This window comes from Trichosurus vulpecula, chromosome 3, assembly GCF_011100635.1.
Source record: "Trichosurus vulpecula isolate mTriVul1 chromosome 3, mTriVul1.pri, whole genome shotgun sequence".
NCBI lineage: Eukaryota > Metazoa > Chordata > Mammalia > Diprotodontia > Phalangeridae > Trichosurus > Trichosurus vulpecula.
The window spans coordinates 109,504,521-109,531,397 of record NC_050575.1 but is presented as its reverse complement, the minus strand read 5'-3'; the positions used below and the strand labels follow the sequence as shown (position 1 = coordinate 109,531,397).

The 26,877-nt window shown below is 37.2% G+C and overlaps 1 protein-coding gene across 2 annotated transcripts in view; it reads left to right on the top strand.

Annotated features, from left to right (window-relative positions):
• ACTR5 (actin related protein 5) overlaps positions 1–19,934 on the top strand; it is a 34,358-nt gene extending 14,424 nt beyond the window's left edge. Inside the window, exons 4-9 of one of the 2 annotated variants that reach the window (XM_036752614.1) lie at positions 671–888; positions 1,913–2,095; positions 5,240–5,356; positions 11,019–11,158; positions 16,484–16,616; positions 19,253–19,934. In XM_036752614.1, coding sequence (XP_036608509.1) covers positions 671–888; positions 1,913–2,095; positions 5,240–5,356; positions 11,019–11,158; positions 16,484–16,616; positions 19,253–19,510 — 1,049 coding nt within the window. In that variant the 3' untranslated portion in view covers positions 19,511–19,934. Of the gene's footprint in view, positions 1–670; positions 889–1,912; positions 2,096–5,239; positions 5,357–11,018; positions 11,159–16,483; positions 16,633–19,252 lie in introns of both variants that reach the window. The other variant, XM_036752615.1, reaches the window with a different exon arrangement.
• Positions 19,935–26,877: the final 6,943 nt, after the last annotated feature.

Below are 26,877 nucleotides of genomic sequence, written 5' to 3'. Positions count from 1 at the left end.
GATAGAGGGCAAGTGACTTTCCAGAGGTAGTAAGTATCTGAGGCTGGATTTGAATTTAGGTCTTCTTGCTCAATCCACTGTGCTCACTTCACTGCCCAGAGTCATTCCCCATGTTACTAATACCATGATAAAGTGTTATGATATCCCCTGAAGAGAATGAGCAAAAGGGGGTACAGGAGGGTATGCATCCAAGTCACAGACTTCTTTTGGCACCTGGGACTTACTTTGCTGTAGTACAACTCTATCCTACAGGTTCTTTTCTTCTAGGCTTCTTTCCATGCCTGAGTAAATGTTTCCTTTTGCACTACTCATTTCTGTTACTTGTTATTTCAGATGGTAATTGATTTTTTGGTATCTTTCCTTCATACCTCCATGCTTCCTTTGTTATATTTTCTTATGGTAGAATTTCTGACAATACATTGTCTTTCTGCAGCTGGAAGGTACCCAGTAATCATGTAGTCCAGTGTTTTCATTTTATAGTGAGGAAACTCAAGTCCCCAGAGATCTTAGACTCATCCGGGGTCACATAGCTAGTTGGTGACATAGCTGGGCCCAGAACCCACATCTTCTTACTCCTAATTTAATGTTCGAATGAGTATTGCTATCTTTAATATAGTGTTCATCCACAATAATGTGTCTCTTTAATAATTCTCTAAAATTAAAAAAAAAGAATTGCAGAAATGGAGATCTCCTGAATATTACGAAAATAATGTTCATAAGATGCAGCTCCCCTTCTCCAGCAAGCTGCTTGGTAGCACCTTGACATCTGAAGAGAAGCAAGAGAGGCGGCAGCAGCAACTGCGGCGGCTTCAGGAACTTAATGCTCGACGACGAGAAGAAAAACTGCAACTTGACCAAGAACGGCTGGACAGACTTCTCTTTGTGCAAGTAATGGCACATTAATATTTAGTATGTATACCCGAGTAAGGCTAGAGTTTCTTCTGTGAAACTTCCCAGCCTAGGCCAACAAGACTTGTGTCCCAACATTTTAGTCTTCAGAATTAAAATAAAGATTTTGGAGCTGTGGGACATAAGAGAATATGGTTAAAAGTAAAGATTTTTAAAGTCATGGGTGAATTGTAGCTGGATTTTCATTTTAAAAGTAGAGCTATAGTTTTATCCCCTAAGCTAGCATGAAATTTACTTTCAGCAATGAACTAGAGATTGAAAATGTCAGGCTTTGCTTAGAACAAAAAAAAATATCGATTTAAATTGTAATAGAACTTGAAGGGAGATTTCTGTGGGTTAATGGAAATTTTTTAATGTGTGTCTCCTTAAGGTTTAATCTACAATAATAAACCCAAACTCTTTTTCACTGCATTTTATTGCAGTTTACATTCATTTATTTGAAGAACTTTTGGCATGATGCATCAGTCAACACCCCCATTATAACCCTATCAGTAATTAACCTGAATCACAAACTAAATAATTTTGCTGATATGCAGGTTCTATACATTATGCCCAGCAGCAGACTACACTGTGTGCCTGTCATCTGAGGTTAAGCCTAGCTAAGTGCTTATTACCAGAAGGTTGATCAGCAGGTGATGAATTTTTTGGACAAACAGCTTGTTCAACCATCTAATATGGCACAAAGGGACTCTGGATTATATCAGTGGAGAGTGTATCCAAACCAGTGAAATAACAGATGCCTGAAGTATTGAAGTGTGTGCCATATATTGTTACTTAAGGTGATAAAAACATGTTCTTGGCTCTGAGAACGAGTTAGTACATGTGCCTTGGATGATATAGGTACAGTGTTCTGAAATAAGGTGCTAGGTGTCCTTTCCAGGTCTGATTTTTTAAAAATTGTTTGCCTAATTTAGAATTTGTAAAGCCTTGTTGTCTTTATTTTGTCTCAGTGTATACACTATTAATCTTCAGCTAGTTGAAATTCTAAACAATCTCATTGTAGGAACTTCTAGAAGATGGTCAGATGGATCAGTTTCACAAAGCCCTAGTAGAATTGAACATGGACTCTCCAGAAGAGCTACAGTCTTATATACAAAAACTGAGTTTGTCAGTGGAACAAACTAAGCAGAAAATCCTCCAGGCAGAAGTCAATATTGAAGTGGATGTTGTAGACACCAAACCAGAGGTAATTGAAGGGCCCCTGAGAGGACAAGTGGGGTAGATAGAGAATGAGTTTGCTTTTGAACTGTTTCTCTAGTCAAATGGTGCCCAATAATGGAAATAAGTTAATACCTTCTCAGAGGGAACACCAGTTTTATTTTTTTCTGCCCAGTTCTGTTTTGGCAAAGCAGCCCTTTCCTTGTCTCTTTGTATATGATTGCTATTGTCTCCAATGAGAGAGCGGGAAGAAGAGGCTGGGTTGATTCCATATAGAATGGATGCAATCATTGGAGCCAAATGATTGAGTGTTTACTTGGAATCTTCTTAATGCATAAGATCAAGGCATTAGGATGGAAAGATGATTTATAAGATAAAAGAATAACATGCACTCACTAGCAGTCTGATCCTTTGTTACCACATTGGTACTAACTAGTAGCCTTTCCTTTCCATATTTCACTGTGTAATATAGGTAAAGCGCTTAGTATTTTTGATCCAAACAACTCATTCATCCATCCACTCACACACAAAGTGATTCTGGATTGTATCAGTGGAGAGACTATTCAAACCAGTGAAATAATAGTTGTTTGAAGTATTGCAGGGCAGCTGGGTGGTGTAGTGGGTAGAGTGCCAGGCCTGGAGTCAGGAAGACCCGAGTTGAAATCCAGCCTCAGACACTAGCTGTGTGACCCTGGAGAAGGAAATGGCAAACCACTCCAGTATCTCTGCCAAGAGAACCCCAGATGGGGTCAGGACGAGTTGAACATAACAGAAAAACGACTAAACAACAACAAGAAGTATTGAAGTCCAGCTAACGAATACTCCTCCACCTCCCCCTTACCCTCATTATGCCTGACTTGTGATTTGATTTTCTTACTCTTCATCTATTTCTTCTTTCAGTCCAGGTGGTTAGTAATATACTCCAAAGGAAATATCGGTCCTATTTCTGCCTCTGTTCTTCTTGTTTTGTACCTTTTTCCTTCTGGTTCCTGGATTTCCACACATAGTATTATGTTTAAAAAAATTATTATTTATTTTTAACATTTAAAAAAGATTTTGAGTTCCAAATTCGCTTCCTCCTGCCCCTCCTATATCCATTGAGAAGGAAAGCAGTGATATCAGTTATACATGTGAAATCATGCAAAACATTTCCACATTAGCTATGTTGCAAAAAATAAGTGCAAAATTATGCTTTAATTTGCACTCAGGTGTCATCAGTTCTCTCTCTGGAGATGGATAGCGTTTTTCATCATGAGTCTCAGAATTGTCTTGGGTCATTATATTGATCAGAGTGGCTAAGTTTTTCACAGTTGATCATCCTTATATTGCTCTAACAGTATACGATGTTCTCCGGGTTCTGCTCTTTTCACTCTGCATCAGTTCATATGAATATTCCCAGGTTTAAAAAAGTGTTTTAAATATGTTTATTCATATAGGCCTTTTCCCCTTTTCTTTGATCTCTTTGGGGTAGAGACCTAGTAGTGATATTGCTGAGTCAAAGGGTATGTTCTCCAGAATGGTTGAACCAGTTCACAACTCCACCCGCAGTGCATTAGTGTTCCTATTTTTCCATATCCCTTCCAGCATTTTTCCTTTTCTGTTATGTAAGCTGACCTGAAAGGTGTGAGGTAGTACCTCAGAGTTGTTTTAATTTGCATTTCTCTCATCAATAGTGATTTAGAGCATGTTTTTGCACAATTACTGATAGCTTTGATTTCTTCTTCTGAAAACTGCCTGTTACCCAATTTCCTCTTACCAACATCTTTACCTTATTTTGGGGGTTGTCCTGTTGACCCTCCTTTTTCAACATGTCTTTTTCAGTGATACTCTTGCCCCTAATAGGTTCCTCCCTTGTAACAAAGAAGTATAGCAAATCAGTAAATTGCCTGTGTCTTAAAATGTGTGACTTGTCACACATCTATAGTCCACTACTTTCTTGTTTCATCAGTCCTTAGAAGTTATAATTGGTGATCAGCATTTAGAAGTTTTTCATTGTTATTTTCCTTTATATTATTATGATCATTGTGTAAATTGTTCTGCTTCTGTTTACTTCACTTTTCATCAGTTCATATAAATTTTATCGAGTTCCTCCGAATTCTTCATATTCATCATTTTTTATGATGCGATAAAATTCTATTACAGTCATGTGTAATTTTTTCAGCTATTCCATAATTGGTGGGCAATCACTTTCCTTCCACTTTTTACTACTGTAAAAAGTGCCACTCTGGTTTGTAACATTAAGTGTAATCATATTATTTCTTGTTTTTCAGAGGTTTTTCTGAAATATGTTGATATCTTAATAGCATGAACAGGTTTTACCTTCATTAGTTTAGGATACTGTCTATTAGCATACTATTCAGTAGTCTAATTCTTCATAATATGGAAGTGCTTTGAGTTCGTTGATTTCTGTAAACAACTAGATTTAGCCACTAAGTGATTTATCTTGTGCTTTCCTACCTACTTGCTTTTGCTCACACTGTTTCTGCTCCTAGTAGGAAGAGTTTCTTTTTAACTCAGTTCTGTACAGTGCCTAGGATAGAACTCTGCTTATAGTAGGAGCTCCAATTTTTTTTTTTTAATAAAGGAGATGAGAAAATACTAAACTCTAAAGCACTATCCCTGAAATTAATTCATTTTTGGATACATTTTTGAACTACTGGTATAATTCAGAACCCACTAAAACATATATGCATTAACAAAAACTAACTCTTCAGTTCATCTTAAAAAAATCATTTAGCTGCCATGCTATATTTGCCTAGTGTAATAGCAACAAATTTTCTGTTTAGTGGATATTAGTATCTTAATGCCAAACTGGTTCCTGACACAAAATATTTCCTGAAATGTTAGTGTGGTCACAGAAGTCTTTTCAAAGGAAGGTGGGATTTGTTGGATCTTAAGGAATGGATAGGATTTAGATAAATGATGAAGGGAGTAAACTGAGATGGGAGCTAAGGCAATTTTATGACTTTGAAATCTTGAAGTCTTGAAATTCCTTCATTAAGATAGTCATTAGTGTATGATAATTTTATGTGCCTAGGAAGTTTTTCACATTTTTTATGTAGGTTTTTAAACCTTCAGATAAGATCATATTCCTTCCTGTGACAAGTTATGTCTAGAATTAAGGTTGACATCTTTGCTGTTCCTTAAAGTTACAGAATCTCTTTCATTTTAGACACCTGACTTGGAGCAGCTTGAACAATCTCTAGAAGATGTCGAAAGCATGAATGATTTTGAACCTCTGTTTTCTGAGGAAACACCTGAAGTAGAGAAGCCAGTTACTACTGTGCAGGTTTGACTCTAGTAACCCATTGTCATTTTATGGACTCTGTTTTCAATAGTTTAATGAATCTGTGATCACATCAACATGGGTACTACTTTCTGTTAGTATACTCTCATACGGCATTATTCATTCCTATCTTCCCACAAATCCTGTAAATATAGATAGTCTAATCCTTAAAATGGAGAGCCTTCTCTGATTTTTTTTTAAGTTTTATGGGCACTGTGCAATATTTGGTCTCTCCATTTTTCCAGGCTTACTTTTCTTAAAGTAATGTCTTTTATACTACTTGAGTACAAGTTGTGTTGGGCTGGGCCCTGATTCAGGCCAGTCCTCTGGTAGTTTAGATTTAACACTGGCACAGAATTTAACAGTTAACAACAGAAGATTATCTTAGCCATAGTAAGAGAAGGATATTCAGTAAGGGTAGACACTGTAGACACGTAGAGTTGACTCAGCTAAGCAGAGCTCTGTTGTTTGTGATAACCATTGTGATCCACCAGGCAAACCTTTCTCCCCCTCCCAAACTTCTATGTACTGAAGCTGTGAAAAAGTGTTTTCAGTAGTTTGAACTCGTAGTCCCCTGAGCCAACCAAGAAATAACTCAATACCTTTTAAGGTAAAAAAACTGCCTAACCTGCATGGAGTGGGAGTTGTGGGGAGAGGGATTAAGATGTGGCTCCTATAACACATTGTTGATAACACACTGGATCCTGATTATAACCTCCACATGATTTTCCATTGCCTTTTAGTAGGGCCATCAATAATCATGGTAAGATTAGCTAGTTATTCTAGTCTGTGTTTTTGAAATTCACTATTTCTTAGCTGCCTCATCTGTAAAATGGAAGTGTCTCAAAGCAGGAGAGTCTACCATATCATCCCTTGAGGTCCCTTCTAGCTCTAAACTATGAGTCTCTGAAAAGCAACTGTTAGGTGTTATCCACTGGGGAAAATTTTTAGAAGCTTAGTTGAGCCTTCACAAAGTCCTACTGATTCTCCATTGTGCTATTGAGAAGAGCCTGAGTTCTTGAAGACTGCTCCAGGAGAGTACAATCTTTGGAATGGTCTACCATGTGGGAAAGGCTCTAAGAATGGTCCTAGTAAGCTATTGTATCTGTTTTCCAAGAACCAGCATAGAGAGGCTTATCATTTGAAGGCTGGCTACTTGGTGATAGTGATTTCCTTTTGGACATGGAAATCTCTGAAATAATGAAAGATGAAAAATGGCGCTTAGTGCTGTATGACTTCCTTCTGCTTCTGTGTTGACGATAGGCTAGTGGAAAAGGGAACAAAGGATGCTAAACGTTAAATAGTTTTTAGATAGTTCTATAAATAAAGTTTAGCTATAGGTATTCTGAAGGTGATGTTCTTGTCCAATGTATCCTTCTTGACATTCTTGCTATAAGTTAACCTGGAAGACAAAAAGAAGTTCCAGTTAAACGAAAGGATGTCTCACAGACTCCCCTTGGAGAGGCAAATAAAGGAGTTGTCTAAGTTGGTGTGTCTGGGGCAACAGATATTTCATTGGACGGTGGTCATCTCTTATTATGCCCTTCATCATTTGCATTTACAAAGAGACTACCACAAAGATAAGTGTAACTTATGTGCCAGTAACTTGCAGAGGATGAAGAGCTAGAGAAATTGTATGAAGAACTCAATAGAACTCTTACAATTAAATAAATATATACTTTAATATTTGTTGACTTAAATGCATAGGTAGTCTTTGGGGAGGATAGTAAAAAACATGTTGAAAAATATGGTTCCAGGAATGGGATATACCAAGGACTTGTAAACTATACAGAAGTGTTATGCCTATTTTCAAGAAAAGAATCAAGATGGTGATTCATGGTAAGCATTCATATAGTGAGCATCAGATGCCATTACACAAAATGAAATGATTGTATTTTAACAGGCAGGAAATAACTTGTTATCAATGTGGTAGTCACTTTTGAATGTCTGTGACTTACTCTAGAGTAAAGATTGTAATCAATGCCAGATTAAAAGACAATATAAACAAGAAGGTATGCCTTGCAACTGAGGCAGCTCCAGCCTAATCTGGTTAAATGAGCCATTTATTGTTAGTGCCCCCAAAATTGGAAATGGATGAAAGGACAGATTGACACAAAGTATCACCATTTTCTCACAAAGTTTAACTGATGTAAATTTATTGCCACAACAAAGAGACCAAAAGAGCTGGCTGCAAACCATTTCAGCTAGCACAGACATTTGATCTTCTTGCCAAGTGAAGAGATATTGTAGCCAGCAGTTTAAAATATAAACTCATTTATAAAATCTTAGTGGAGGATGGTGAAAGATTTGAGTATTATCACTGCATAAAACAGACAGATGCAGTGGAAGGGAAATAGAAGTTTATGGAAAGCTTAGCAGGAAAACAAACTAAACCATAGTATGCTGAGAATATTTAAGGATGAAACTTAGATGACCGTGAACAGATAAAAAATGGAAAAGATCTGTCAACATTTCAGTAATAAACTTCATTAATGAAACTTAGACATTTGTATTCTGACATCATAGTCCCTGAAGTGTTGCATGAGGAAGTAAAAATGACAATAAAGAAAACAAAGATGAAAAGAGCTTCTGGACTAGACCCAAGTATTGGAGGTGACACAGTTTTTATGGCATTGAAGCACCAAACCTCAAGAAAACTGACAGGAGGGAGGATACCTAATTTTTGGAAAAAATGTCAGGCCTTATTTTTATCACAAAGTGACCAAGAAGATACCGGTAATTTTTGACCCATATTCTTGCTTTCTCATCTCTGACTAGCCTATCCATCTATTGGGGGCATCTTTGATGAAGGCTTTGGAAGTGGATAGGCAAATTTTCACAGACAATTTTCTGCAGCATATCATATCCTTGCAGCTACTCAATTGGCAGAAAGGTATAGAGAATACAAAACTTTTTTTTTTTTGGCTATTGTACATAGCTGCTGACTAAAAAAAGTATTTTCAGTAGGAAAAAAACAACCTTAGAACCTCTCTTAACAAGGGGTCTTGTGCATATAGTGAATCCTTGGAAAAAAATGTAGCAACCAACATAATTTTGGCCCCCTGATTATTATATCAAATGATGCACATAATAGGGCTTGCCAAAGGTATTTGCCACTGTCATGACATATAGCACAGGACCCAAATTGAAAAGATTCCTTGTTGACAAGAAAGTCTACCAGATGCTTCTATTTTCATTAAACTAGTGCATCATAATGGGGCCTGGTTGCTTCCAGCTTACAAGCCTCTCTAAATGAGAACCATAATCTTGAGAATTTGACCTGAGTGTTTATGCAGGAAGTTTCAAGTTATGGGTCACCCAAGGGGCAATGGAGAGAGAGGTTTGTGGTGGGCATAAGAGTATTACAACATTATCAAGGAAGAATTGAACTCATGACATGGCGTAAAAGAAGACAGATGGACCAGTCATGTAGGGAGAGCAGGGCAATGACAGGCTTCATTAGTGTTCACACAATGGTGAGATCTAAAGATTCCTCTTAATCTTCCTTTTCTCTCCCCTCACGCTCCCCTTTCAGCATCTCCTCTTCCCCCCACCTCCAGTACAAAAGTCATATAGAAGGTTTTCAGAAACTGAAGCAAAGTGCAATGTGGTTGGCAGAATGGATTTTAGCTTATGAATGAAATCAAATGTTGCGGTGGAACAAACAACAAATATGAGGATTCCAAAGAAATTTGGGAAGTCTTGTTTGAAATGATATAAAGTAAATAAAACTAGGAGAACAATATATTTAATGACTTGGTAATGTAAATAAAAAGAAAACTAAAATTAAGCTGTATACTTAGTAACTGTAGTAACCAGTCTTGACCCTGGAGAAGAGATAAGGAAGCACCTTCCTCCTTTCCATAAGGTAGAATGTTGTATATGCTATCAGACCTGGTCACTCTGTTGTCTGGTTTATCTTTATTACACGCAAGGCTCATTTGTTGGGACTAGGGTGGGATATCAAAGAATGACCATAATAAAAAAGCAAAAGACATGATTTTCTTTAAAAGTCACACAGGATAAAAAGAGAAGGGTTGTGATCTATACCATGTGAAGGAGTACCCACGCAGATAAGATCATAGATTCATTGAAGTATCAATTTGAGCCCTTTGCAACATGGGCTTTCCAGATTAAAAACATTTTCTAAACACTAATACAGTCACTAATATTCATCTTTATTTTTATCCAAATTACTTGTCATTGCAAGGTAACTTAATTTAAAGACTGAGACTGAAATAGTCATGGTCCCTGCTCAAGCCTGAGCAAGTCCTTTTCATCTCAGGTTCCCAAGCACTAGCATGGGAATGAATGTAAATCTAAAGTTTATTGATTAAAATTGCATGAAGTGGGTGCTCCTGGTCAGTAAAAGGCTCCTAAGTGTAAGATGCTACTCAGTTTTGAAAAGCTTTTTTGATGGCACATTGTCCCTTTTTGATGGATGGGATCAACGCATAAGAATTGTAATTGTCATATTAGGTAGCCTTCCTTTCTTCCTTTCTTTTTCTTTCTTTCCTTCCTTGCTTCCTTCCTCCATCCTTCACTCCCTCCCTTCCTTCCTTTTCCCCCTCTCCCTCATTCTGCTACTATGCAGTCCCACTAACTGATTAGCATAGGAGCTTTGACCTGTTCTGTTTCTGACCTAGAGCGGCTTGCCCCAACTAGGCATCCTAGTTTCCCCTCTCTTCCTCCAGCCTTGGGATTGACTATTTTGGTGCCAGGCTTAGTATGGACACCCAGTTAGTTGCTTAGCTCATTGCAGCTCAGAAATCCTGAGCTCAGGGGATCCACCAGCCTCTGCCCCCCAAAAGCAGACATTATAGGAGTGTGTTACACTCACTTTTTAATACTTTAGCTTGTATTTGTAGGTACTTTCATTCGTTTCGTGGCAGTCATTGTGAACTATTTGATATTGCAGACCTGTGTGTTTATAAGCCATTTTAGCAGGAAGGATCTGAGTTTGAAAGAAAAAAAAAAACAGAGACAAAGACAACATGAAATAGTCCTCAGAGGCAGCATGTTCTAAATTATTTTGTTTCCCTCAGTGCCCATTGTAGTCCATTGCACACTGGAGGTACTTAACAAATTTTTCTTGTCCCTACTTTTAGTGGCACCACCATTTTCCCAGTCATTCAGGCTCAAAACTTGAGAATCATGCTTAGATTCATAGAATGTAATTACTATTGCTTCTTCTTTCAAAATTTCTACTGCATATGTTCTTTCCTTTCCATTTCCCTTGTCATTGTGCTGCTTCAAGTTAGTCACTGTCTGCCTGTGGTGCTATAATACATTCCTAACGGGCTATCTTTTGTGTGTTGTTTTCCTCTTCCAAACCACCCTGAGCATATACCATTATCATTCTCACTTCCGTATGTCATACCTTTATTCATTTTATCCTTACGGTCTGAAATGCCATTCCTTGTTTCCCCACATGTCCGTATCTTACTTTCTTTAAAGGTTAGTTAACTGAAGTCTCACATTTTCTTGAACTTTTATGAATATTCTTGCTGGAGAATCATGGGAAGCCTTGTATATAATATATGTATAGAAATTATTTCTTGAATGAAGTTATAAAAGGAAACTGGGTTTCAAATATGGTTAAAGAAAGTTTTAAAGAATCATTATACTCTATCATAACATGCTTTGTTATATTTTGTCTTTAAAGCCCATGTTTAACTTAGCAGAATATCATCAGCTGTTTCTTGGTACAGAAAGAATTCGAGCTCCAGAAATCATTTTCCAGCCATCTCTCATTGGAGAAGAACAGGCTGGGATAGCAGAAACGATTCAATATGTTTTAGACAGGTAAAGTAACAACTTCTGTTTATCTTCCTTTTCCTGTCCCATTTACCAGAGGACTGTATTTTAAGATATATTTGATTAAGCATATATCTGAGTATGAGGAACTTCTGAAAGATACCTCATCCTGGCTTTTTCATTGATTTTCCTTGTTCCATAATCTTCCTTATGTGTTGTTCCAAACCACAGGTAATACAAAACTCAACTTTATTTGCTCTTGAAACCTTTATTTGTGCATTAGTGGAGCCAAGCTGGGAATTTGCAACACTTTTGAAATAAATTAAACCAAAAAACATACCAGGCGAAGTAGACTCCTGTTCAATTTGACTGTCCTACCTCTATCCCTCTTTTGACCTTATCGTTCCTAAAACTGATGGAAAAATACTAAATCAAAGCCGCATGTGCTCTCTTTCTTACATTGCTGATTTGCACTTTCCCTGTAAAATAGAGATAAATATGGTAAAATCTGGTATCTGTCACAATGTCATTCAAAGACCTTTGTTACTTGGCATTTTTGAGCATTGCCAGTACAGTGAGAAGTGATGTTGGAATGATGATTTTGAAACACTGCTGGCGAGGTTTTCAGGTACCTTTGGAAGTGTCAGAAGATGACCAAATTAGGCTCTGAGGAATTTCACTGTTAAATGTATTTTATTGTATTCTAAGTGGTTGAAAGGGCATAGTAATGATTGGTATGTGTGATAATCTATTGACCAGAATATTTAATTAGTAAGAACTCCCATTCCTCCACCATATGAGGAACATCATTTACCTTAACTTGCCAACTCACATTTCATTTGGGGGTAGAGTGTCTGAGACAGAGACCGTGGCAAAGTCACTTAACTTTGTTTGCCTCAGTTCCTCATCTGTACAATGAGCTGGAGAAGGCTCCAATATCTTTGCCAAGAAAACCCCAAATGGGATCATGAAGACTTGGACATGACTAAAATAACTAAACAACAACAAAGGAATGGTTATAGAATAATGGTTTGAAATGACAATGAAAATTTGAAGTATTTATGGGAACACAGATTTACATCTGGTAGAAACCTCTGAGATTATCTAGTCTCATCCCCTAATTTTTAAAAATGAGGAAACTGAGGCCCAAAGATGTTATTATTTATTTAAAGTCTGTTGGGGGGGGCGGAGCCAAGATCACAGCCAGAAAGTAGCGACTTGCTTAAGCTCCCCCTGCCAGGTCCCTCTAAACACCTATAAAAATGGCTCTGAACAAATTCTAGAGCTGCAGAACCCAGGAAATAGCAAAGAGAAGCAGGGCTGGAGCCCAGGACACCCTGAATGGTCGCTGGGAAGGGTCTACTGCATGGAGCTGGGAGCAGGGCAGAGTAGAGCCTAGCCTGGGCCGTGCCAGGACCAACCAGACTGGGAGCTGGGCAGAACAGGCGTAGCGCCCTAAATCAGTGAGCTGTGGCAGTTACCAGACTTCTCAACCCACAAACCAAAGACAACAGAGAAGGTTAGTGGGAAAAGCTGCTGGGACAGAGTGAAAAGAGTTCATGGTTGGCCACCACCGCAGGGGCAGTGGAGGTGGTGCAACTCTGAGGCTGCTTCCAGAGCTACAGCTGCAGTTGCCTTTGGCCCCAGGCCCACCTGGTGGGAGGAATTAAGCGTTGGATTAGAGGAGGAGTGCAAAACCTGCTTTGCCCAGCCTGAATCTGGGCCGCAATCCTGGTTAGCTGTTCTTGGGGGAGGAGTAGCGCTGGTGTGGCAGAGCTTGCTGTGTAGAAATAGCTCTGATAATAGCAGTGCAGCCCCTCAAGCTTGGGACAAAGTGCTCGCTACTCTACAAGCAGTCTTGCCCCAACAAAAAACTCAAGGGTCAAGTAGTTGGCTGGGAACATGAACAGGCAGCAAAAATGGTCTCAGATTCAGACTCAGACTTTGGAATCTTTTTTTTGGTGGCAAAGAAGACCAACACATACAGCCAGAAGAAGTCAACAAAGTCACAGTCAAAGAGCCTACATCAAAAGCCTCCAAGAAAAATATAAATTGGTCTCAGGCCATGGAAGAGCTCAAAAAGGATTTGGAAAAGCAAGTAAGAGAAGTAGAGGAAAAATTGGGAAGAGAAATGAGAGTGATGTGAGAAAACCATGAAAAACAAGTCAGTGACTTGCTAAAGGATACCCAAAAAAATACTGAAGAAAGTAACACCTTTAAAAAATAGACTAACTTAAATGGAAAAGAGCTCCAAAAAGCCTTGAAAGGCAATGGAAAAGGAGGTCCAAAAGACCACTGAAGAAAATACTACCTTAACAATTATATTGGAGCAAGTGAAAGCTAGTGACTTTATGAGAAATCAAGATATTATAAAACAGAACCAAAGGAATGAAAAAATGGAAGACAATGTGAAATATCTCCTTGGAAAAACCACTGACCTGGAAAATAGATCCAGGAGAGATAATTTAAAAATTATTGGACTACCTGAAAGCCATGATCAAAAAAAGAGCCTAGATATCATCTTTCAAGAAATTATCAAGAAGAACTGCCCTGATATTCTAGAGCCAGAGAGTAAAATAGAAATTGAAGGAATCCACAGATCGCCTCCTGAAAAAGATCCCAAAAAGAAATCTCCTAGGAATATTGTCGCCAAATTCCAGAGTTTCAGGTCAAGGAGAAAATACCGCAAGCAGCCAGAAAGAAACAATTTGAGTATTCTGGAAACACAATCAGGATAACACAAGACCTAGCAGCTTCTACATTAAGGAATTGAAGGGCTTGGAATATGATATTCTGGAGGTCAATGGAGCTAGGATTAAAACCAAGAATCACCTACCCAGCAAAACTGAATATCATGTTGCAAGGCAAAATATGGATTTTCGGTAAAATAGAGGACTTTCAAGCTTTCTCAGTGAAAAGACCAGAGCTGAATAGAAAATTTGACTTTCAAACACAAGAATCAAGAGAAGCATGAAAAGGTAAACAAGAAAGAGAAATCATAAGGGACTTACTAAAGTTGGACTGTTTTTGTTTACATTCCTACATGGAAAGATGACGTGTATGATTCATGAGACCTCAGTATTAGGGTAGTTGAAGGGAATATACACACAGGGTGAGTTGAATATGAAGGGATGATATCTAAAAAAATGAAATAAATTTAAGGGGTGAGAGATGAATATATTGAGAGAGGGAGAAAAGGAGAGATAGAATGGTGTAAATTATCTCACATAAAAGTGGCAAGAAAAAGCAGTTCTGTTGGAAGGGAAGAGGGAGCAGGTGAGGGGGAATGAGGGAATCTTACTCTCATCAGATTTGACCTGAGGAGGGACTAACACACACTCAATTGGGTATCTTACCCCACAGGAAAGAAGGAGGAAGGGGATAAAAAAGGGGGGATGATAGAAGGGAGGGCAGATAGGGGGAGGAGGTAATCAAAACCAAACACATTTGAAAAGGGACAGCATCTAGGGAGAAAATTGAATAAAAGGGGACAGGACAGGAGGGAACAAAATACAGTTAGTCTTTCACAACATGAGTATTGTGGAAGGGTTTTACATAGTGGTACATGTGTGGCCTATGTTGAATTGCTTGCTGTCTTAGGGAGGGTGGGTGGGGAGGGAAGAGGGGAGAGAATTTGGAACTCAAAGTTTTAAAAGCAGATGTTAAAAAAAAAAGTGTTTTTGCATGCAGCTGGGAAATGGGATATACAGGCAATGGGGCATAGAAATCTATCTTGCCCTAAAAGAAAGTAAAGGAAAAGGGGATGGGGGGGAGTGGGGTGACAGAAGGGAGGGAGGGCTGATTGGGGATCAGGGCAATCAGAATATATGCCATCTTGGAATGGGGGGAGGATAGAAATGGGGAGAAAATTTGTAATTCAAAATCTTGTGGAAATCAATGCTGAAAACTAAAAATATTAAATAAAAAAATGTAGATACTGTAAAACAAAAAAGAAAAAAAAAGAAAGTCAGGTAGTAAATAGCAGAGCCAGGACTTAATTCCATTTCTTTTGATTCCATGTCTAAAACTCTTTCTGCTTCAAAACTGCTCATATAATTTCATGCCCCTTATGATTAGATATTTTTCCTACATATATTTTTTAAATCCTTAATTTTGACGGGTTGTAGCTTATTAAACGTTTTGTTGAAACATTGATTTTAGATGTGAGCATATTTACCTTCAGGTTTTTATTGAAATTTTATTTTAAATATAAAATATTTCTGAAATTTTTAAAGTGTGTGGCTAAATTATCGTACTATACAATGTACAGTCTCTGTCTAGAAACCCCTAGCAATAAATTAGAATAATTGTAGGAATAAAAGATACGTGGGATAAGGTATATTAGTTGTGTATACTGTTTGGGAATGTGCGTTATTTATAGCATTCAAATGTCTTAATTCTTGATGCTTATGAGAGGCCTCATTCTTTGAAAATATTGATGGCTTGAAGAACATACATTAGATATGAAGGTTTAGGAGAGTTTGAATCTAGAAGTCTGTGCATCTTGACAGAAAATTAAGAGTATTTTCTTGTATACAGTGATGGATTTGTCATTTGAGCATTTTATAAATTTTTCTTCACATCTTTTGTGCATTTATAATTTGTGTGGCTTTTTAAAAATTACATGAAATGCAATATGAAGGTTTTAGAAGTAAAAATTTATCTGGGATTTGAAGAAAGAGGAAGGGAACCCAGATAACTGAAGACACTGTCTTTAGTAGGCCCCTTTATTAACATGAATAGTCAAATCTACTTTGAATTTTTTTCTGTTTTAAAGTATAATATTTAAAAATATATGAAACTGGCATACTGGAGACTCACCGTTCTAAGCTTCCATGATAGCGGGCAGTATTATAACAAAGTCATTTTGGCACATCAGTATAGCAAAATATTCCTTGGATGAGGTCCAGTTTATATAAACTCTGCTTTATGACAGATAGTGCTACAGCAAAGTTGTACACTATAGACATTAATACTTAACACTCTCCCCTTTTCTAAATTGTAATAATTGATTCAGTGCCTAACACATAGTAGGTAGTCAGTTATTATTGAATGAAATGATTTAACTATCAGATTCAATGCCTCATCAGTCAGTAAGTACATGCCTACTGTGTGCTAGCCACCAGATTACAAACACGAAAAATGAAATGGTTCCTGTTCTCAAGGAGCTTACATCTTCTACACAGTGCCAAAAAACTAGATAGATGAAAATATCTGATTGACTGAAATTGTTTTAGTCAAAGTATTTGATTATGAATTTTGGAATTTTTCACTTTTCATCCAGATATTTTAGCATAGTATGAACATCCTGTATTCGGATGTTTAGGAGGGAATGTATTTGAAAATCTGAATTAAAGCCCTTTTTGGTTTCAGGTATCCTAAAGAAATACAGGAAGCCCTTGTCCAAAATGTTTTCCTCACTGGTGGAAATGTGATGTATCCTGGAATGAAATCCAGGATTGAGAAAGAACTGCTTGAAATGAGACCCTTCCAGTCTTCTTTTCAGGTACAGAGATTACATGGTAAAAACATATTTTTTAACCTGCATTATTGCAATTCAGTAATGATGGGGAAACACTTTGCATTTCTGCTCACTGGTTTTGATTTTCAAGATCTCTATACTTTTTTAAAAACCTTGATGACTTTTTCCTATGGGTATTTACATTACTGTAAACATATTGCTGTTATTATCATTATGCCCACACAGTTCTTGTCAGATGGTGTCTTATTTGAAATCTTCTATCTTTTCACTGTTTTGCTCTCCTTCTTATATTCCTGATCTAATATGTCATTCTGTGTGCCATATTTTAATGCGGAATGGCCAAACTTAGTGACCACCTCAGCTGCCGTATTCTCATAAGGATTTTGAGGGGAAAAAATTATGTTTGTATGTATATATAAATAACCTTTAAAATGCATTTTAAAAAGTTATTTCATACCCAACTGTTTTCGCTCATGCCTAACTTATCTCTGCCTTTTCTGAAATTTCTATAGCCACTGTTATCAAGACCTTGGCCAAACTTAGCCATCTGGGACTAGTGGGTCTAGAATTCAGGTAGAAAGAAAAAATAGGGAGGGAGGGAGATTGGCCCAGTAAAGCTGGGAGGCCTGTTTTCTCTTGGCCATGTCTTGTGAAATCAGAACTAGTACTAGAATCTAGATACACTGAGTCTCAGTCTGGTATCATCATTAGTATATACATCTGTCTTTATAATAATAATTTTAAAAAACACCCTGATGTTAGATGCGTAAAGGAGAAATCAAATCATTGCCTTTTGTTTTGATGCTTTCCCCACTTTTCATTGGTTCTAACTTTATCTCAACACTATGGAGAGAAGTAACTAAAGAAAAGTTATGTAGGCACAAGGCCATTATAGCTCTTTCTCTGTGTCTCTCCTCTCCTGTCTCCTCTCCTCTCCTCTCTCTTGTATTTGTATAGCAATTTAAGGCTTGCGAAGCTCTTTATAGGTTGTCTCACTTGATTTTCACAGCAATCCTGTGAGATCAGTGCTAATATTATCATCCCCATTTTACAGATGAATTCATTGAATTGCACTGTTGTTTAACTTGCATCATTCCACTGTATCCATAGCGTGGCAGACTTTGTCAAATATATTACAGAAATCTGGATCAGCTTTGTCTATAGCATACCCCTGAATTATCAATGTAATGATAAGCTTGTCAAAAAAAAAAAAAAGAAAAGAAAGTGAGGTTAATCTGCCATGTTATGAACTAGTTCTTTTTTTTTTTTTTTTTTTGTTAATTTTTTTTTCTTTTCAAAACATTTTTTTCTCCTTCCTGCTTCTACTCCTCATTCCTAATTTGGGAGAGAAAAAATATATAAAACCCTGGTGTCAAATAAATATTAAGCAAAACAGATTCTTACATTGGCCACTTATAAAGACGTGTGTCTTATCCTGCTTTTATTATCCTCTCTGTTGTGAGGGAGGCAGCATTCGTCATCACTGGTCCTCTGGTTGATGTTGGTGTTGGTCAGAGTTCTTAAGTCTTTCATAATTGTTCAATTATTACAGTGTTGTTGTTACAGTATCAGTTAACACTCCTGGTTCTATTTGCTTCCCTCATTTCCTATAAGTCTTCTCAGATTTCTCACTCATTTGGGATATTTCTTGTATGCAAATGTGTGATGACACTACCAATCAGAATACTGAGCTACATGGGATGTGGGGCTGATGGGATGGCAAATCTTGTATTCCTGTATTTTGAAACTTTATTCCCTGGTTAGCAGTTCTGAAAGTATGGTCCTGCAGCCTCTGAGGATCCACAAAAGCCTTTCAGGGATGCATGAAGTCAGAACTATCTTCATAATAATACTCGTATGATGTTTGCCTAATAAAATTCTCTCCCCTTTTCCAGCTGCATGTCTTCAAGGTTGAATTTTCTTAATGTACTTCAACCAAAATAACATATCCCAACAGATTGAATGCAGAGACAGATATGAAAGTCCAACTATCTTATAATTAAGCCCAGATATGAAAGAGATTTGCAAATAAGTGTAAAACAATACCATTCTTCTCGCTATTTTTGTTTGTTTTGGAAAAGTTATTTTTCACAAAACATGTTTTGTGTTAAAATGTAATGGGCTTATTGTTATTTTTAAGTGAATTAACATTTTAAAATATTAACAGTTTTAATTTATAATATGGCTAATATTGATATTAATATAATATTAATCTAAATTTAATATCGATAGATATAATATTGATAGAACATAAACAAAAGCTCTTTGGGGTCATCAGTCATTTTTAAGTGTAAAGGGGTCCTGAGACCAAAAGTTTGAGAACTACTCGAAGCATGAACTTTGCTTATTAATTATTTTGCTTGGAGTTTGCTAAGCTAAATTTCACCTCATAATTGTTCCAAATTGATTCCAGAAGTGCACTTCCTTTATAATGTAAGAGATGGGGGTGTGTGTGTGCGTGTGTGCGTGCGTGTGTGTGTGTGTGTGTGTGTGTGTGTAGAGAGGTTATTCTTTTTTAAGTCAAGATTTGACTTTGTGTAATTGTTAGCATTCATAGGACATTATTTGTGCTATATGTGGTTATGTGTAATAAGTTGTATTGTGTCATAGAGTCCAAATTGATGGAATCCTCATTAATGGAGGATGTTTTTCTATTTTAGGTCCAGGTTGCTTCTAATCCTGTATTGGATGCCTGGTATGGAGCTCGAGATTGGGCCCTAGAACATATGAATCGTGAGGAAGGCTGGATAACCAGGAAAGATTATGAAGAAAAAGGGGGAGAATATCTTAAAGAGCACAGTGCTTCAAACATTTATATCCCTATCCGGGTTCCAAAACAGACTCCACGAACATTGGAAGCCCAGGCATCAAGCAAAGTAGCAGGAGCTAGCGTAAGCAATCCTTGTGAGCAAGTATAGCAGGGCACCTGAGGATACAGAGCTTCCGCAGAAACAGCATTGAGGAAGCCAACTTCTGTGTCAGAAATCCTGAGTGAAGTTCCAGTTATTAGGTGACTGTCAGCAGTGATTCATTCACAATGAGTCTGTACATAATTGTTTGCTGTGCAATCATCCTCTTAATTAAGATAGCAGACTTCTCCTTTAGAGGAATAATTAGGATACACTTTTTGGCTTTGAGGGCTACACTAATTTTTTAATGGACTCTGCTAAGAAACCTTTCAGCACCCAACATCTTTGACCTTTTTGGAAGATCCTGGAATTGTGGAGGTATACAAAGGGAAGCAAAGAAGATGCAATAGGAGGGAACAAAGAGGAATGGTTCAAGATATACTTTATTGTTATGTCTATCTTTTTTTTTAGTAAAATATATTTTTCTTCTTAATGTGTCACTTGCAGTGGAATTCATTTTAATCTTGAAAAGTAGTTTTATATATGCCCAGCAGAGGGAGGTCTCTTACCTATTTAAAAAGAAAAAGTTAATAACAGTTATATAATAAAAACATTTGGAATAAGAAAATGTCAGCTGGATGGATCCTGGCAAGTATATAGTCCAATTCTCTCATTTTCCGTAAATATGATAATTGAGGCCCAGAGAGAGGAAGTGACTTGCCCAAGACCACATAGCTAATGACCTCTTTGCGTGTCAGTTTTGATTGTGTAAGACTCCTGATTCAGAATAACATTCTTTAGGTTCTAACAAGTGTTCAGATACCAGCAAATTCAGGCCCTCCTGAAATAATTTGAATTTAGAAGTTGTCTGTTTTCTGTAGAGACTTTATTGGATATTTGAAAAGGAGTTTTGGAATTTTTTAAGTATGAAGAAATAGACCAGAGAGGGGAAACTTCAGGACTCTAATACTAGAAATGAGGGTCTCTGAGCAACCAAAACCATTATCAGATTTGTGGAACATTTGTGCATTTTATTCAGAGCCCCTCAAAGGCCATTCATTAAAGCCTATTTGCTCATATTTTAGATGACAATTCTAATAAACTAGGCTACATATTTTCTCAGAGTGTAGCATATTCTCAATAGCAGATTAGAAAGGAAATAAAATTTCAGGGAGTGGGTGTGGGATGGGGTGAGAAGTGTCAGCTAGTGACAGCAGTGAAAAGTCATTACTGGCAGAGAAGATTCAGAACAGCTAAAAGAAACATGGCTGAAAGCGCTGCAGTGGGGGCTGATGGTCCTTTGGGGCCCCCACAGGTGTTACTGGGGTAGAGTGTAGCGTAATAACTGTTCCTAATGAGGATGGCTAGTAGAAAAGGGGGAGATGGTGGTCAGTGCCTTCTATTGAACAAAGCCCAGAAGGGGTAAGTTTTATTAAATATGCACTTTGCAAGAATTTCTATCAGAATTGATAGTAAATAAATAAAACATTTGTGCAACAAAAGGGTACACATCTGGAAAATAAACTTTTAGAATATCCTGTTCTTCAGTAGTGTCACAGATCATCACATTAGAATTGGGAGGGACCTCTGAGAGCGTTGAATCCAACCTCCTCATTTTACACATGAGGAAAGAGTCTCAGGGAGGTTAAGTGATTTACTCAACGTTACATGGGTAGTAAGTGTAGAGGCGACATTTGAATCCACCAACTTCTGATGTCAGAGCTAGTGACCTCTGCACTATACCATGCCACTACCAAGACAATTTCTCCCACATAATTCTTTACTGAAAGTTTGCTCACTTTACCTTGGCTTTGGAGCATGGTCTTGTGGGTTTTGGTGAAAGTCTAAATGATTTCCTTAGAGTTGAATTTTAAATAAATTACCTTATTATGTAATAAGGTAGCAAATGTATCTTTTAAAAAGAGTAACTCTTAAGACATTGAAGTATATAATTGTGAATCATTTGTTAACAAAGTTGTTGATTTCAGTAGTCTGTTTAGCCTTGCTTCTTGAACAGGGTCTGATTTTGTTTGTCATTACTTTAGTTGGAGCTGATGCTGCAGTTTTTCAGGAAGGATTTTGTTGTTATGCAGTGTTAATGAGTTGCATGTGCTTTTCTGGAAGAAACTGGACTTGAATATGCACAGAGATAGAACTAGACAACATTTAGTAGCAGAAATGTTCAGTATTCACGTATATAGAAAAGAGAGAAACTTATTTGCAAAGAATTATTGAATTTTGCACCAACTCTGTCCAGTCACACAATGGTTTTGGTCCAACTGAGTTAAAAAGAACATGATTTTTTTTTTAACCATTAGCAGTTTATGACATATGCTAATGTACCATCCCTAGGGACTCATTTCCTTTGGGCCATCACACTAATAAATCTCTTTCTTGGTCTGTAGTGGTCTGTCTGAGACTGACACTGTAAAAGATCACTTAAATTTTCAAAATATTGAAAGTATAGAATCTTCTAGTGCCAGATAGAATAGGTTTAGGGGAAACCTCTACCCTAGGCATTGAATTGAAAACTTTTTTTTTTTTAAACCTGACTTAATAGGAGTTGCTAAATAAAACTTTTGGTTGCTTCTTAAGTGGCCTTATCTTTTTCTTAAGTCATGGTGTTTTAACATTTGAAGCATAATAGAGAACATCCGGTTGTCATCGAAATATTGACACAAACAGTCGTTGAGATGGTCATCTTGAGGAAATATGGAGAAATGAACCATTTTTGGAAATGCTTTTGGCATGTTAATGTATCGCCTCTCAAACTCATCTCTCTATTTGGATGTGGGGGAGGATGGCAGGTAGCAATCATCTGGTAGATATGTACAGGTGTAGGAGAAGATCTAAAATTCGATAATTCTGTGAGGGAGGTATCATCAAAGGTCAGAATGATGTGGTCTGTTTTTCTGCCTTTTGGTTGAGTATGGCATATTTTTGTGAATAAATGAAAGGAAGAGAACATTTACATTTCTATCAGTGAGCTGCATCCCCTGTGACTGGAATAAACTTGCTTTTTGCTTAAATAATGTTCAGAATACATTTTACATTTTATATGAGCATTTTTTTTATTACATGGAGGCTTTCCTATGAGAAGCAATATAAACATCTTGAATTATTCTCGGTATTTTAATATGCAGAGCAGCACCATTTATTCCTCTACAGTGCAGTTATGCCTGGGTTCCTTCCAACAGCCAAAAGCAATTAAAATTTAAGAAGCCCCAAAATAGCAACTATTGATTTGTTGCTTGGTGCCCTTCTTAATTTCAGCAGCCTATGAGAGCACTCATAGCATCAGTTCCCATCCTATGAAAATGATCCTTGCTTTCTTTAATTTGAATGTGACTAGCTTCATTAAACAGAAGTAGAACACAGCACAATCAAGCCCTCTTTTTTCCCCCTAATAAACCTGAAATATACAGGCTTTTTTCTCCACTCATTCCACATATTGAATCCACAGTTAAGCACTTTTCAGTATAGATTGGTAGTTTTCAGCTTGACTTTTTTATTTTTTAATTTTTTTGCTCATATAACTTCAAATCTGTTATGTACAACTTGCTTTTCCTTTTAAATATATGATAAAGTTTTTTCATTTTACTTTTTTTTCCTCTCTCTTCCCCTGCCTCTATCTCCACCTTAGAGATTACTACCACTAGACACAAATATGTGTGTACATACATGAGTGTAAATCCATACTATACATACTTCTATTTATCAATTCTTTCTCTGAATGCAAATAGCATCTTCCTTCATAGGTCCTTTGTAGTTAATTTGGGTATTTATAATAGTCAAAATGACTTGGTTGCTGAAAATTGTTCTTAAAACAATATTGTTGTTACTGTATACAATGTTTTCTTGGTTCTGTTCATTTCACTCTTCATTATTTTGTGCAAATCCTTACATGTTTTTCTAAAATCATCGAGTTCATTATTTCTTATAGTACAGCTTGACTTTTTATCTTAAGTGAACATATAGAGTGTCAGGAAGAGGACAGCCAGGATTGTGAAGGGCTTGGAGTCTGCAATGTGAAAAACATTTGAGGAAACTAGGGATGGTTCCTGGAGAAGATAGCTGGTGGGCAGTGGGGGTAGGGAATGATATGTCTTAAACATATGAAAAGCTGTCAGTTGGAAAGGATGTTATAGACTTATTCTATTTGACCCCAGTGAAAAACAAAAACAGGAGTAGTAGGTGGAAGTTGGCAAAAGGCAGTTTGGAAGAAAAAGCTTCCTAACAATTAGTGCCATGCAAGAATAGAATAGCTAATAGGCTCCAAAACCCAAGGCAACAGCTGACTGCTTCTTGGGCATGTCATAATGGGAGTTCTTTTGGGGGTATGAGTTGGACTAGATGGCTGCTGAGGTTACTTTTAACTCTAAAGTACCGTCTTTCTAGCAAAGTGTGGTTTAGTGAGGAACTTTCTTTGTCTAAAAGAGAGCAACAATTCTTCCCAAACTGAGGCAGTCTCCTGAGTTCCGGAAAATCACACAGGCAACAGAGCTCATCCTTTTTCACAATGCTTCTGTAGAACCAATCACCAATCACACATAGAAGTCCCTTTATGCATGTCTCCTTTGTACAATTTGTATTCTTATTAAAACATATTACTCAAAGTCAGTAATAAAATCATATAAAGGAGCTTGCTGCAGTTTTGTACTGCAATAGAATGGGCTCCTTTCCTCTTAACCTTTCAGTTATTTAATAGAAATACATACAGTGTAGTGTGCAATGCTAAAGCGGAGGAAGATATTGGACGCCATGCAGAGGGACAGTGGATGTCACAGATTTAATCATACACTGGTGACAGATACTGTGTTTAAGTTCATTCTAATCTCTTGTGTTGAGGCATTCTCCACTAAGACATAAACATAAGATTATAGCTTTACAATTAGAAACTCAGTAGTTAACAGATTGTCTGTGTTATTGAAGAAATGTAGAAAATAACAGAGTTCTGGGAACAGTCCCTTCCTGGGACTGCTTTTTTCATTCTTTGTCCATAGATAGTCAAAAAACATTGGCCAAGGATTAAGCCTGTTGGCCTTTCTTTGCAATCTTGTTGCCAGCTATTGGGAGGAGACAGTATAGTATCACTATCTAAGACTTTTTCTCTAAAACCTTACTAAGATAAGATTTTATGATCCGCTTCAGGCTCATGGCCTGAGACCCTAGCTGTTTGACTTGCAGCATTTGCTTGCAACATTTAATGTGCTTTGGGGATTCAGAAAGTGATATACAATGTTTTATGAAAGTTGTTATGAGGTAGCTGCTGTCTGTTATTAGCACCAAGGCAGAAGCTGTTAATTAACTTATCTTGTGTAGTCTCAGTGACAACTTAGGTTTGCATTTATAAACCCACTAATGCATTAAAAATCTGTATCATGGTTCAAACCATGATTTGCATTACATAGTCTGGAGGGACTGTCTACATCTTTTGTCTGCTTTGGAAGCTCAGGGCACCATCTTGAATGAAATATTTTACTCTTTTAAATTTTAACTTATACATGGAAGACCTTATTCATAGTATGATTAAGGAATAAAGTGCTTTATTACTATATTATTTTAAAAATCTGTTTTTAAAGCTCTGATTAATGAAGAGAGTTCCAGCAAAACCCTGGGTTCAATAGGATCACAACCTTAAATATCATGGGATCATAGGTTTAGAGTTGGAGTGGATCATAAGAGATCTAATAATAGTCTTCATTTTATGGATGAGGAAACAGGCACCAAAATGAAGAAGCAGCTTGCCCAAGGATCCTCCAAGTAGTAGAGTGGATTCAAACCCAGGTCCTCTCCAAATCCACTGCACTTTCTATTGCACCATGTTTTCTCCCAGTTTGTATGGACAGAGCCATTTGGATTTTAGCATTGCTTGTGGTTACGAAGAAGAAATAGGCTTAGAAGTTTGTTTCTCGTTATCATAGGGGAGGTTCTAGTTCCCCAGGCCATGAACAATGGAAATAATTTTTGCTTAGAGCCTTACTATCTTTAAAATCTGTGCCCTCCTATGAGTTCATTTTGTTTATGCCTCTGCAAACACCTTTCTGCATTTGAGGAAGGACTCTTTTGAGTGCAGGGCACATCCGTGACAGAAGAATATTTTCTTGTGCCTACTCTTTCCTTTTTAAATATGAGGAAAATTGTTTTAATATCTTTTAAGATTTTGGGAAATGTGATTCCCTGTCAAATAAGTTTTAATTTAATTAATTTGATTTTTATTTTCTTCCAATCAATGAAAACTGGCCTTCTCTTGATTCTCTCCTTCCCTCCCCACCTCCACTTGAGAAAGAAAGAAAAATAAAAAAATCCCAGTTACAAACTTGTTTCTTAGTTTCGCAAAATAAATTCCCACCGTTGACCACGACCAAAAAATAAAATCTCAATCTACGCTTTGAGACCATCACCTCTGTGTTAGGAGGTTGTTCTCATGTTTCATCATGCGTTCCCTGGATTGGAAATGTGTTTTGTAGAATATTGTTAGACTAAGGGGATAGAGGCCAACAGATAGGTACACCATCTTTTATGCAAAGCTGTATATATTTTTGTGAAACTTGTCATTTTAAATGGAATCAGGAGCTAGAACCTTAAAGGAATTGGATTTCTTTGCATAAAACAGTTAATTTCTCCATTTTGTATTTATAATTTTTTTCACATGAGACAAGGAGCAGTGTGAGTAGTAGATAAAAAACCAGCTTTGACGTGAGGGAGGACATGGATTTTGCCTGTGATACGTAATGCCTGGGTGACCCTGGACTTCTCAGTACTCTAGACATCTCTGAAGACTCTCAAGTCTCAAGGAATATACCAACCTACATTGGAGGGAGTTTTCTCACCTGGGAGTTCCCTATACCAATGAAGTCACAGGTCCAGTTTTTATCCATATCTCTATGGGAGACACATATGCCATACATAGTTGTACCAGAGGTTGTACTTTGCCTTACAGTGTTCATGTTTAGGGGAATGCTGTAGGCATTTTTTTTTTGACCAAGCCTGTGATTTCATTTGAGAGTTGCCTAGGGCACTGAGAAGTTAAATAACTTGCCTAGGATCTCACAGCCAATAAGGCAGAGGTAAAACTTGAAACCAGCTCTCTGAATCTGGCTCTTCCTCCAGTATATCATACTACCTCTCTCATTTAATAAAGTATTTGACAAGGTTTCTGATGGTTTACTTGTATGGCCTGGATCACAGTAGAGTTAAGTGGATTTGAAACTGGTAGAATAAGCAGATCTAAAGGGTCAATAGGCATTTACTAAGTGCCTATTACATTTATTAAGTGATGGGCAGCTAGGCGGCACAGTAGATAGAATGCCTGGCCTAGAGACAGGAAGACTCATCTTCCTGAATTCAAATCTGGCTTCAGATACTTAGCGGCTGTGACCCTGGGCAAGTCACTTAATCCTGTTTGCCTCAGTTTCCTCATCTCTAAAATGAGC